This window comes from Girardinichthys multiradiatus, chromosome 9, assembly GCF_021462225.1.
Source record: "Girardinichthys multiradiatus isolate DD_20200921_A chromosome 9, DD_fGirMul_XY1, whole genome shotgun sequence".
NCBI lineage: Eukaryota > Metazoa > Chordata > Actinopteri > Cyprinodontiformes > Goodeidae > Girardinichthys > Girardinichthys multiradiatus.
Window position 1 is genome coordinate 13,052,171 of NC_061802.1, and position 13,749 is coordinate 13,065,919.

The window sequence follows — 13,749 nt, forward strand, 5'->3', positions numbered from 1 at the left end:
TTGATTACAACTAAACACGTTTTACAAGCAGCAGACTGCGTGTTAACATCAACTCTCCTGAAGTTTGGTAATATTTGCGACTTTCCTGTCAGCTCTATGAGTTTAATAGATAAGTCCTTACTTCTGACTTTACGTTGCAAATCCAATTTTACCACGTCCACTTCACCTGCGGTTGCTCCCTCCATCCTGAACGCAGGTGGAAAACATCGAGCAGAAGCACTGTTGGCTTGTGGGTCGTGTAGTTCGTTTGACTCACTTTATAGTTTAGGCTTCTTGGAAAAAAACTACACAATGGCGGCGTCGATCCAAGTTTTTTTTTTCTTAAAGTTTATAACAAAGTCTCAGTTTTACATTTCCAAAGACAATTGATCCTAGTTTGTTTTCCCTCCTATTGGTTAGCTCCCGCTCCCGTTCATGTTTTATCCTGTACCGTCACAATCACGTGATCTTTACTAATGCTGTCTCCCGTCCCGCGGGATACTGCTGAGTCTATATTTTGACTATATAAGTCTAAAATTTGAAAAAATTGTTTTATTTTCAAAAAGTAGCAGTGTACAAACATTTAAATGGAAATTAACATTTTTAGATAAAAGTCAACCGAATGCTTCAGAGTGAAATAAATAAAACACTACTGTACAAGAAAACACTAATTAAAAGAACATACAAGCAGTATAAATCATAGAGAGTGCCTAAAACTAATACCTATAAAACAATAAACAGTCACAATGAAAGTTTGACAAGATTTAAATATCTTTGTCCATGTTCCTCTGTTTTTTTTAAACACACCCTGCGTAATATATTTCAATTCAGGTTCAAGAACTGGATGCACAATTTGTAAAAAAACATCTAAAATTTAAAACTGTCAGAAAGCCTAAAGAACTTTTTATCAAAACCATTTTAAAATGTTGCATGTTTAAATCGTTGCAAAGAAACTTGTGGCTGTTTGGGTCTTGTGCCAGTGGCAATACATACCGCAGTGGTGTCCTGGGTGAGGCAGTACTTCTGGGAGCTAACTTAAAATGAATCTAATTCACTTTACTCTGTCAGGTAATAATGTTAAGGTATGTTTTAAAGATGTTTAGTGTAGAATAATTTTGGTTTAGGCTTGACCAGATTTAAGTATTTTGGATTTTGACCTAAGGACGGTCAAATCTAGGTAATATTCCTTAAAAGAGTGAAATAGCCCTTTAATTTAGCACCGGGTCTAAAGCAGCAAGTCATATTTTTAGCTTCCTCAGCTAGCTTACACTGTGTTTACACTGTGTACAACACATGAGGGCACCCACTTCCTGTTTAAAAAGGTCAAGTAAATGAGCGATATCAAACTAGTTTGCTGTGCAACTGAATGGTGCCCTTTTTTATTATGAGTGGTCATAAGGCCCCCCTAGGCTAAGCCTGGGGTTTTGAGCCCTATTGGACACTGTGTTGCATTATGCTTTTTTAAATGTTAAGCATTGTATTCCTCGTTTTCACATGACTCTAACATTTTAATATGCCATCCAGTAGAACCTGGAGACTGTAATGACAATAACAATACAAAAACTCATTTAAATGTTCTTTTTATCTTGTCTGAGCTGAAAATCAGCAGCTACACTGTGACTGGTGTAAACTGGTGATGAATTACGAGCAGATTGTTTACATCTGCTTTTGTGAAAGAGCCTCGCAGCGTCTTTTGTTTGGCTTCTCCCTGTTGTGGTCAGATAAAGTTACATCAATGTCCCTGTGAAACAAAATGGAGGGAATGAAAGTAGCCTTTGCTTTTTGTCCGACAGTAATTCAACTCTTTGAACTTGTCCATGTCAGTTTTTTTAGTACAGGTGAAAGCAAGAAACAAGAGCTGAAATTATTTAATTGACTCAGAGACATGTTTTTACTACACCTCCGACAACCCTTAATAGAAAAGAGAGTTGCTGTAATGTTATCTTGGATAATAGCTCATTAAATAACATAACAAATTAAAATCATGTAAATTATTCAGTCTCAAACCCCTCCATTCATTTTGAATGAATACTAGGAATGAAGCTTTCACTGCTTCTGTGTGATGAACAATAGCTACCTGTATATTAACTGTGTCCTGTCCCAAGCCGGTTTATTACTATTAATTCTGTACAGAACCAGATTATTCCCACTAAATAAAAGCGGCTTTCAAAATACTTTTTGGCACACACTGGATTCCCTAAAGCCAGACTATTAACAGACAGATTGTCTAACAGTGAATATAACCTAACACTTAACACAGGAAATTGCACATGGTACTCTGAGGCTTAAAAACTGTCATTGTTAAAGTGTGTAAACCTTCTTGAAAAACAAACGTACGCTTGTTCCAGGTGTGTTTTATTTCTGGTGAAGTTCAGTTCTGATTATTTCATTCCTACTGTAGGTCTCCCAGTTAAGGAATACCTGAGACCCAATGAGACGTTGTCCAGTTTTCTCCTGACTAACGGCAGCCTGTCGTCTTCAACTGTGGACCAGCTGATGAAGGCTCACCTTAATTTTCAGGTTTAATTCCTTTTTACCGCAGTTTACCCAAATCTACTCATGCACTTTATAAGCCCTTGTAATTGTAGGATGCATTTCTCTGTTCTGCCAGAATGTAAATAATTTGGGCTCTTTGTTCACTGCTGAAATTATTCTTAACTATGACTTTTTTGAGTAAAGCTTGTTCTGAATTAAGCAAAATAGGGAAAGAGTTAAAAAGGAAGACTGAAGTAGCACAGAAAATACATAGAATCATTACATGCTGTTCGTCAATTTAGATGAATGATGGTAATTAGATGCACTGGAAACTTGAGTTACCAGAAAGGTTATGTTGGGATCCTAGTTTTTGTGTAGGTAATGATATTGAGTAGAGTTATCTAAATTTCAGCTGTTTTTCTGAATTGTCACATTATTTAATAAAAATATGTTTGATCACAGCTGCTTTTAAATTCGTTGCAGTCCTAAAACACCTTAAGGCAATGGTTCTCCACCTATTGTCATCTACGTGAAATGATACAAATTAATAGAAAATAAAAACGTAAATAAACAAAATACAAATAATGTTTGTATTATTGTATATACAAGAATGTCTTATATATGTTTTTTCACGTATAAAATTATCCACTGGGATAATTATCTAGAACACAGCCCAGCCAGAATGTATAAAATAAGGCTCAGTGGTTCTGATGTGAGGGGGGTTGGGAAGAGCAGCAGAGGAGAGAGACGCTGCTGTCTGGACTGGTGAAGCTCCAAAGTTTGACGAAGAAGTTACAATTTTGGGCTTTATGAGGAAGTTTTTGTCTCAGCCATGGCAATAATGAGGAGTACCACAGTGAAGTTAGTGTCAGGTTGGATATTCGTGCTCCGCGGATCACCGACGTCCCTCTCCTGTTTGATCCAACGTTGGCAGTCTGATTACAGGCAGCTGCTCTCTGCCGGCTCCCTCCTCCTGCAGACGGTGTTTCGGTTAAGGACTGTCAATACATTTCTGAACCAAACATGCTGTTTCATGGTGGTTTTGCTTGTATTGGGGGAAACGTTTGTGCCTCTGAACAGCTGATTTTATGTGTGATCAGCTGATTCAGGATGTTATTAAATACAGCGCCCTGCCTGCTTGTAATTCAGAAAGCTTATGCGTCCTTTTTCTTTTCTTTCAGCCTTCAAGCATGGTTTATAATTTGTAATTAGTAAAATTATATTTCGATTTGATCTGCTCCGGCCATTGTGGTCCTTAATATTGTAGTCGCTCTTGTGTTTAATTAACTTCGCCCCGCACTATCTCAGCAAAAACATCTTCATTTCTCCTGGTCCTCCTGGAGCAGGGACCAAAAAACTAGGTACCAGTTCGGAAAAAACAATAATGCTCGAAAAGCGAGCAGAGTGGAGTCAACTTGGGCCAAATCGAGCCAGTGGAAAAGGGACATATGGTACCAGTACCACTGCTATCATAGATAGGAAAAATGTTTGGCATAATTATTTGCACAGTTGAACAAATTGAGCTACTAAACAACAACAGCCAAAAAGATCAGTTATTTCGTAATGTTGATCTTTGCCTCAAAAAAGAAACACGGTGGAGAAAAATTTAAGAACTCGCTTAGTATGAACTGAACTACATGACAGTGAAGCATTAACGAATGCTGGTGGCTCTTGCATCCCATTCATCCTATTTATCCCATTTAGCTCTTAGACTTCATATCCATCACTGCTCCCAACAAAATCAATAAGTGTTTACATCACTGCTGTTATTTGCACGTTTTTTTTTAATTTCCTGTAAATGGTCCGTTGTTTTGTATGCATAAATATACATACACATTTTGTATATATTGTTGGAATTACCCTACTCAGTTGCACATTTAATTTAATCTGAGTATGCTATTTTTATTAATTGTATAATAATATATTTCTATTCAAGTCTGTTCTATTCTGTTTGATATGCTCAGTGATTAGGCTAAAAGCTAAAAAACAAGGCATTATATACTTTAAAACATTAGCTTCATTTTCACTAGAGGAAGTTGTGTAGTAATGATGATTTTTATCAAGATTTCATGATAAAAAACATCAAAATAACATTTTTCCTGTGGTTGTTGTTGCCTTTTTCTATTCAAGATGGTCAAATTGAATGCTGGGGTTAGTGTTGGTGTGAAAATCTTTGACTTAGAAAAGTATTCATCAGAGTGAAAATGGAAAGCATAAATAAATCACATCCTTCAAATATTAACAGGGCCAAAAGTGGGACAGTTTCTTTTCTTCATTTTCATTACATCATCCAACAAAGTCTAAGTGGTTTTAATTCAAGTCAGTTCAGTTTTATTTATATAGCTCCAATTCACAACACATCTTCTCAAGGCATTTTACAAAGTCGATTCAATCGAATCATACAGATTTCAAGTCAGGTACATACATTCCAATTGATTCTAATTATCAGGCAGGCAGATTCAATTTATTATTCAAATTTGTTAAAAAGTTTATCCAAGAAAACCCAGCTGATTGCATCGAGTCAGTGACTTGTAGCAGTCACTCCTCCTAAATGAGCATGTAGCGACAGTGGACAGTCACTTGCAATGGCTTTGCAGCAATCCCTCATACTGAGCATGCATGTAGCGACAGTGGAAAGGAAAGCTCTGTTAACAGTGGTGGTCCTTGGGACGGCTCCAGGTCATTTCACCTCTTAGTCTGTTTGCACCCTCGCTTTGTACCCATGTATTACCATTTTGTCCCTACTTACATTTCATGCCTGTAATTGTGTAAAAAGCTTCACTTAACCGGTAAATAAATTTGCCAACATAGCAGGAAAAGTTTGAGAGTTGTTAGCAGTTTCTGCTTCAGGCTTTGTATTTGAATTTTAGGCCTCATATGATAGGTTTCAGGTGCTGCCTTGTGTGAGCTGCATACAGATGCCCAGTTTAGGCCACATTGTAATGTGTTGTCGTTTTTATATGCATTAGTAATTCACAGTTTAGAGCATGTTGGGTCAGATGCAGACATCTCCTTTTCTCTACGTCTGATAGATTATTTGCCGCATAGCTTAACATCTTAAAATCAACTCAACCAACTGGCTTAAATATTTTCCTTTCCAGGCTCTATTAACTGGAGCCCAGACGCCGCTGAAAGTCTTGGTGTGCAATGCAACCATTGTGGGACAGTTTCTGGTCGTAGACGGAGGTGCAGCCGACATGACGGCTCTCCAGACTGAGCTCTGTGAGCTTCCAGCTGATGTCCTGCGGGATGCTGAGCGCCTTTTCCTCTCTCAGCTTGATGTGACCAAGTTCCTAACAGTGAGTGTGATGTATGGAGGTTACAATGCTGCGAAAAAGTCTTTGCCTTTTGTTTTTTAGATTTGGTCGGTTCCTGCTTTTTTTTTTTTTTTTTGGTCACACCTGAATGTTTGGGATCATGAAACAAATGTTAATAATAAACTAAGATAATTGGAGTCTGAACAAAATGCAGTTTTGAAATTCAGATTTTGATTTATAGAGAAACAAAACCAAACCGGGCCTTTGTGGAAAACTAATTTCCTTTTAAAGCAAATAACTGGTTGTGCCCCCCCCATAGCAGCAACAACTGGCATCAAACCTTTTTTACAGCACTGTGGAGGAATTTTGGCCCTCTGTTCTTTGCTAACTTATTTAATTCGCCACATTGGCGGGTTTTCCAGCATGAACGGCTTGTTTAAGGTCACGCCACAGCATCTCAATTGGATTAAAGTCCAAACTTCAACAAACCCTAGACTTTTTTGTTTTCCTTTAACAAGCGTAGTCTTAATAAATAAAATCCTTTAAAAACTGCATTTTTTATTTATTGAGGTGATCTCTGTCTGACAGAGTTTTGTTGATCTGAAACATTTAAACATGAAAGTGAAATCCGTAAGAGGGCAAAAAGTTTTTCTTGGTGATTTATACTGAGTATACTTAAGAAGATAAATAAAAGGGCACTGTGTAAAAAAACATTTATAAAATAGAAAAGGTCTATTTTTGTGATGAATGCTCTGCTATCTCATCCCCAAACGTTAATAAAACCTTTTTAAATGTTTGACAGAGAGACCGTCTAATCGCCAGTGCTGAGGAGCTCAGGATTGTCAGTCAGGCCATCACCTCAGTTTCCCAGGAGCTCGCTGTCCTTATAGATGATGTGAGAAAAGATTTCCTTTGGTGTCAATAATTTGTTATCAGGGCAGGCATTGTCCTTTTAATCTTTATAATTTGTACTTGTTTTTCACTGATTTCTTAAATTGATGTTTCCTTTCTATGGATGTCCACTCTTCCTCTGAACCCTTTTATTTCCTTCCTTCCCTCCCTCAGTTGTCCTCCCTTTCTAGTTTTGCAGAAATGAATGAAGCTCTTAGTCTTCTGTATCCTGAAAGTCGCACAGCTCTGCCCAGCGAAAGCTTTAGAGCATTTTCAACGATCATGTGTGGTCACCCCAAAATTGGCGGAGAACGCATCCCGTCGCTCAACTGGTATGAAGACAATAACTTCAAGTCGTTACTGGGCATAAACGGCACAGAGGATGAGGTGCTCGACAGCAACAACAAGACGAGTAAGAAGCATTTCTTATCAGGGAATTTGACATTTTTCTAGTACATTTTTTTAAAATAGAAACCTTCTGTATTACACATATTTTGCTAATCAGCAGTTGGTAGCACTGTTGCCTTGCAGCAAGAGGTTCCTGGATTCGAAACCTGGCCTGGGGTCCTTCTACATGGAGTTTGCACTTTGTCTATGTGGATGTACAAGTTTTCTCCGGGTACTCTGGCTTCCTTCAACTGTCCAAAAACATGACAGATTAACTGATATCTCTAAATTGTCCCTAATTATTTGTGTGTGTGTGCTTGGTCGGTTGTGCCGTCTGTATTTGTGTTGCCCTGTGATGGATTAGCGACCTGTCCTGGGTGAAACCCGCCTCTCGCCCAATGATCACTGGAGATTGATACCAGCCCTGCCTGCAGCCTTGCAAGGATGGATCGGTGTTTGTCAGAAAATTAGAACATTGCACATTCAGTCTTATCTTTATATGTCCATATTCTGTAAAGTACATTTTCAATACTGTATTGGGCAGAAAAAGCAACTTGTGGCTCTGCTGAGATGTTAAGGATTCTCAGATTGCTTCAGTAGTTGTCTGTATTGTTGGATCTCTTTTATCCTCTTACAAAACCTTTCTATGGGGTTTAGTTAAAGGCAAGTTTGCTGCTTACTCAAACATGGTGATACCATGTTGATTAAACCAGGTATTGGTAGTTTAGGCAGGATTAGCAGGTGCCAAATCCTGCTGGAAAAGGAAATACTAGCATCTCCATAAGTTTGCCTGCAGTCCTCTAGATTTCCTGGTAGACGGCTGTACTGACTTTAGACTTGATAAAACTCAGTGGAGCAACACCAGCAGAAGACATGGCTCCCCAAATTAACACTGACTGTGGAAACTTCACAGTAGACCTCAAGCAAGTTGGATTCTGAGCCTCTGCAGTATTCCTCCGGGCTCTGGGACCTTCATTTATTCTGTTTTCTGAAGGTGCCTCTGTTTCAGAAGTGACTTAGCATAAGGAATGTGATGGTTGTAGCTCCTGTGCTGGATATTTCTCTGTGTGGTGGGTCTTCAACCATGGAGTCTAGCTGCAATCCAGTCAATGAATATCCCCCAAACATTTGAATTGACTGTGCTTCACAATTCTCTGAAGGTTGATTTTTTCTTTTGGTTGTGCACTTTTTTGTATCGCACTTTTTTCTTCCACTCAACTCTCCCAATATTATTGTTTGGAGACAGCACTCTGTAGTCAGTCAGTTTCTTTAGCAGTGACCTTTAGCAGCTTACTCTCCTCATAACTGTCAACTGGACTGTCAGGAGTCTTCCCCATGATTGTGTAGGCCATAACATTTCTGTTTTTAAAAATCTTTTTTTTATTGGTCTTTGTTAAATTTAAGATGGTAAATACTGATTTTCATTAGCTATAAGCAGTAATCATCAAAATTAACCTAAATGAATGTTTGAAATAAACCATGTTTACTAAGTCTATAGATACATTTTTCTTTTGAGTTAAATTACAGAAACCTTTTTGATGATAATCTAATCTATTCAGATCAGTTTATAATAGAACATTTCTTTCAAGCCTTCTTGCATTTATACATGTAGTATATTTTGTGCTGCTGATAATCACATCCTAGTAGCATCATTTTGTTAGGTTAAAATTTCTCCTGTTCTCTTCTGTAGCACCTTTCTGTAGAAGTTTGATTCAAAGTCTGGAGTCAAATCCTCTGTCTCGCATCGTATGGCGAGGAATTAAACCTCTGTTCATTGGAAAACTGCTGTACACACCGGACACTCCTGCAGTCCGACAAATCATGAAGGAGGTACCGCATGCACAAACTCATTAGATACACAAACTGATGGTGCCATGGGGAAATTACTAGGCTGTCACCAAAGCTCCTAAAAAAAACCAGCTAGATAACTTGGGTCTTATTGTATTTTCTGTAGGTGAACAAAACGTTTGAAGACCTTCAGATTCTTCAGGATCTAAATGATGCCTGGATAGAAGTGGGACCACAAATCAAGAACTACATGGAGACCAGTGTGGAGATTCGGCTGCTGCAGGTTGGATTCATCCTCTGCTCTCCTGCAACATAAGGAATTAGCTTGTTGTGACCCATTTGATGTAAGAAAACCATTTTTTTTTTACCTTAACTTCCATTTGTGTTTGCAACAGGATTTGCTGAGGCGTCCAGAAATTGCTGTTATGGTTAATATGCGTTTGGAAAACACCACCTGGACGGCCTCACGGCTCGCTCGTTTCCTCTCCACACCCTCGCCGGACAACCTGAGGAAACCTGAAGCACCACTGACCTGGTTGGACGTCTACAATAACATTGGAAGCACTATCGGCATTCTTGCCCAAGTCACCAAGGTTTTCCACATTCACCATTGTTGATTTACACTACAAACATTTTAAATCCCATCATATATCTTCCAAGAAAACCGACTTTCGCCAGGCTTTCTGAGGTACGATATGTGCTTAGGATATGAGAAACGTGGACAAATGAAGAGTCAAGCCTAAAAAAGAACAACTGAGTCACATGAACGCCATTTGAGTCGTGGATATAAGACATATGAAAATACCCATTCATTCATCTTCTATACTGCTTATTCCATAGTGGGTCACGGGGGAGCTGGTGCCTATCTCCAGCAGTCTATGGGCGAGAGACGGGGTTCACCCTGAACAAGTCGCCAGTCCAGCGCAGGGCAACACAGAGACATACAGGACAAACAACCATGCACACACTCATTCACACCTAAGGGCAATTTAGAGAGACCAGTTAACCTAACAGGCTGGACTGTGGGAGGAAGACTGAGTACCTGGTGAGAACCCACGCATGCATGGGGAGAACATGCAAACCCATGCAGAAAGACCCCCAGCCGGGAGTTGAACCCAGGACCTTCTTGCTGCAAGGCAACAGTGTTACCAACTTGTGAAAATATCTAGCAACTTTCATTTTTTTACTTTTGTCTTCTCAATAGATGCAAATATTGAAGACACTTTTGTTTTTTATTTAGAATGTTTTTACAGTGGAAAAATGTGTCTTTTGGAGTTGAGGCCAAGGAGTTGACCCCTGGTTTTATTAGAAAATACGTACCCCATAACCCAGTCACATGAAGAATACTATAGATTGTTGTCACATGTACTACTCAACCTGTACTGCCCAGAAATTCCTGCAGCTCTCTGAATGTAGCTTTAGGCCTTTTAGAAACAACCCTGACCAGTTTTCTTCTCGTGTCCTTATCAGTGTTGAAGTGCCATGCAGTTCTTGGTGATGTCAGTAATGCACCGTGTTTTCTCCACTTGATGATGACCTCTCTCCAGTGTTCTGTGCTACGTCCAATGCCAGAAATACTTTTCCAGCCTTTTCCTGACTGATCCCTTTCAACAGTGATATTCCTCTAATGCTTTAGAAGCTCTCTGCAGACCAAAAGCTGAACTTTACCTTGATTGATTCAGTCAGTTATGCACGCTTACCCAACCCCGTTGTTTTTTATTTTCTTTATTTCTGTCCCCAAGATATTTGAAGGCTTTTTATATCCACTTCAAGAGCCCATATACATGTTTGGGAGAAGATGACTATTGCCACATGAAAAAAATAAATAAATAACTGAATGTTTTCTTGTTTTGTCCTTGCCATTTAAGATTTTGTCTTTTTTTCGTAGTGTTTCAGTTTGGACAAACTGGAGGGGCTGGGCACAGAGGGCCAGCTGATTGACAGAGCTCTGGAGCTACTAGAGGACAGGCAGTTTTGGGCAGGTGTGGTTTTCCTGCTGCCCAACACGTCCTCATCGGAGCTCCCGCCCCACATCACCTACAAAATTCGAATGGACATTGATGATGTGACCCGGACCAACAAGATTAAGGACAGGTACTGAGTATCCTTCATACATTATGCTTTTTATTCTTCTGAGTTGACTTATTTATGTTTTCTTCTGTTGAAATAATGAGGTATAAGGATGATTTTATGTAAATGCAAATGTTTCTGCTTATTACTTTCTGCGATATGCTTTTTAAAGAAAAAAAAAATCACATTTTGTAATAAAAATGTATATCTTTTTAAATATCTTGTTAGGTTTTGGGATCCTGGTCCAGCTGCAGACCCATTCAATGACATGCGCTATATTTGGGGCGGTTTTGTCTATATTCAGGACCTGGTTGAGAGAGCTGTGAACTATGTTTTAACGGGAGTTAAACAGACCACCGGCATCTACATCCAGCAGATGCCCTACCCCTGTTATGTGGACGATGTGTGAGTTATATAGGCTGTTGACACAGTCAGTGTCTTAAAATGGCATAAAATGTAGAAAATCTATTAAAAGATATTTGAAAAGTTTTAAATACATTCTAATCTTTCACATCAGGTCCTAATTTACATGTAGTTAAATTTGTTTGTTCATTAATTGCTTCTTCTTATTAATTAGTTTGTCTGTTCTTTAAATGCACTGCCAACTTTCTTTACTTCCAACATTTATTAGTCTGGCAGAGGAGTGTTATTATCCTGTGACAAAAGCTACAAACCACATGATGAAGAGAAGCATTAGGCTCTGCCCAAAGAAATTTATACCCAGACATTTATCCTTCCTCACAAGCTTTAAAAAAACAAAAAGATGTTTTTCTCCTAAAATCAGAAACCTCTTGTAATGCTTCCGAACATCATCCTTTTGTCACAGAAATATCTGCATTCAACTTTTTTTTTTTTTTTTACCCCCTACCTAACAGGTTCCTTCGAGTGCTCAACCGCTCCTTACCTCTCTTCATGACTCTGGCATGGATCTACACGGTGGCCATGATTATTAAAGGCATGGTGTATGAGAAGGAGGCGAGGCTGAAGGAAACCATGAGGATAATGGGTCTCAGCACAGGAACACTGTGGCTCAGCTGGTTCATCAGCAGCTTGGTCCCCTTCCTGATTTCTGCTGTGCTTCTTATTGGTCTGCTCAAGGTGAGATAACTTATAAATAATCATTATGCTGTTTTTTTTATTCATTTTTAACATATGTAAGAATAATTGCCAACAGTTCTCTTAACCCTCTTCTCTCTTGTCCTCCAGTGGGGCGATATATTGCCTTACAGCGACCCCACTATTGTCTTTTTTTTCCTCATGGCATTTGCCACTGCTACCATCATGCAGTGTTTCCTCATCAGCACCTTTTTCTCCAAAGCCAACCTAGCTGCTGCCTGTGGAGGGCTCATCTACTTCAGCCTCTATCTGCCCTACGTGCTGTGTGTCGCCTGGCGAGACCACCTCACCTTCACACACAGGGTCCTGGCTGTGAGTTACACCGTTCTGGCAGAAATCTGAAGTTTGTTTTTACAATTCAATACTTGGTATTTTAAACGTTTTTTCTAATGATTCCTTAAATCTGCTTCTTTTTGTCCATAAACATGATACCAAAGTTTTGATGCTTCTTGAATTTGACCACATTTTTCATCTTACAGCCACAAACCTCCATGTATTTTCTGGGATTTCATGTGATCAACAAGCACAAAATATTGCATAATTATGGAGTAGAAGAAAAATTATTGTGGATGGAGAGTTTCTAGTAACATCAACTATCAATACTTTCCACAGATTCTGGATTGGATTTGAGTCTGGACTTTGATTAGGCCATTCTAACCCATGAATATGCAATATTACATTGAATCAGAATAAAATACTTGGAAGTTTGTTGTTTTAACATACCAAAATGTTAAAGTTTAACGATAATGAATAGTTTTTTCAAGGGACTGAACAGGTGAAGATTAAAAGCATGTATTGCCTTGTTTTGGTCAGAGTTTCCTGTCTCCTGTGGCCTTTGGTTTTGGCTGTGAGTATTTCTCCCAGTATGAGGAGCAAGGCGTGGGGATCCAGTGGTACAACCTGCGGGACAGCCCTGTGGAAGGGGACACGTACAGCTTTACCACCTCCATAAATATGCTTTACGTGGATGCCTTTATCTACGCTGCTGCAGCCTGGTACATTGAAGCAGTGTTTCCTGGTATGACACATTCAGGTTTTTCTTCTTGTTTGCTGGATTGCAAGAAAGCCAAACTCAAATGTTCTTTTTATATAGATATAGCTTAGGGTATTGTTCCGAGGAGCTTTTTGAAGACGGTCAATAGATCCATTTTAAGCCCCTCCTTCCTTAATGCTTTTTTTAATCATTAAAAGTCTAAGAAAATCACATCTAATATGACATATATATACAAAATTCATACATTGAATTTAGCTTAAGTGCTTTTGAGTGGGAAAAAACACTTTACTATTTAGGTATTTAGTTTTCACAGATGCCTCACTTAATAGCACCTTTGCTGCTAATACTTTGCACAACCCCCTTTTCACCATGTTGGAGCATCCAGAAAACGGATCTTTGTTATTCTTCTTTAAGCCATCTCTCTGATCATCCACACTTTTGGCTCCTCTCTTGTGGTCCTTTCTCTTTATGCTGTAAGTCCACCTGATTTTCTTTTCAATAAGTTCCCTTATTGTTAAGGGATGCCATGAACTCTTAACAAGGTTTTCCAGGGGCCTTTGAAAGAAAGACAGGCCCACAGCATCAGTGATCTTCCACCTTATTTGAGCATGAAGTGCTTTCCCAGAGATTTATCCTTTGTTTTATGCAAAATCTAACTTGTGTTTTTGTTACCAAGAAGCTCAATCTAAAGGCCTATACGTTCTCTGCAAGAACAGATATATGTGTTCTCGTCCCACCTGACAAAAGCACATGGTACGGTTAAAGTTCCAGAAACGTTTATCAAACTGTAAA

The 13,749-nt window shown here is 38.9% G+C and overlaps 1 protein-coding gene across 2 annotated transcripts in view; it reads left to right on the forward strand.

Moving 5' to 3' along the window:
• The window catches only part of abca7 (ATP-binding cassette, sub-family A (ABC1), member 7), a 57,329-nt gene that overhangs the window by 8,238 nt on the left and 35,342 nt on the right, over positions 1-13,749 (forward strand). For both annotated transcript variants that reach the window (XM_047375724.1, XM_047375725.1), the window contains exons 6-17: positions 2,381-2,499; positions 5,556-5,753; positions 6,514-6,606; positions 6,777-7,014; positions 8,680-8,819; positions 8,944-9,060; positions 9,173-9,370; positions 10,666-10,871; positions 11,076-11,252; positions 11,723-11,945; positions 12,054-12,275; positions 12,777-12,981. In XM_047375724.1, coding sequence (XP_047231680.1) covers positions 2,381-2,499; positions 5,556-5,753; positions 6,514-6,606; positions 6,777-7,014; positions 8,680-8,819; positions 8,944-9,060; positions 9,173-9,370; positions 10,666-10,871; positions 11,076-11,252; positions 11,723-11,945; positions 12,054-12,275; positions 12,777-12,981 — 2,136 coding nt within the window. The remainder of the gene's footprint in view (positions 1-2,380; positions 2,500-5,555; positions 5,754-6,513; positions 6,607-6,776; positions 7,015-8,679; positions 8,820-8,943; positions 9,061-9,172; positions 9,371-10,665; positions 10,872-11,075; positions 11,253-11,722; positions 11,946-12,053; positions 12,276-12,776; positions 12,982-13,749) is intronic.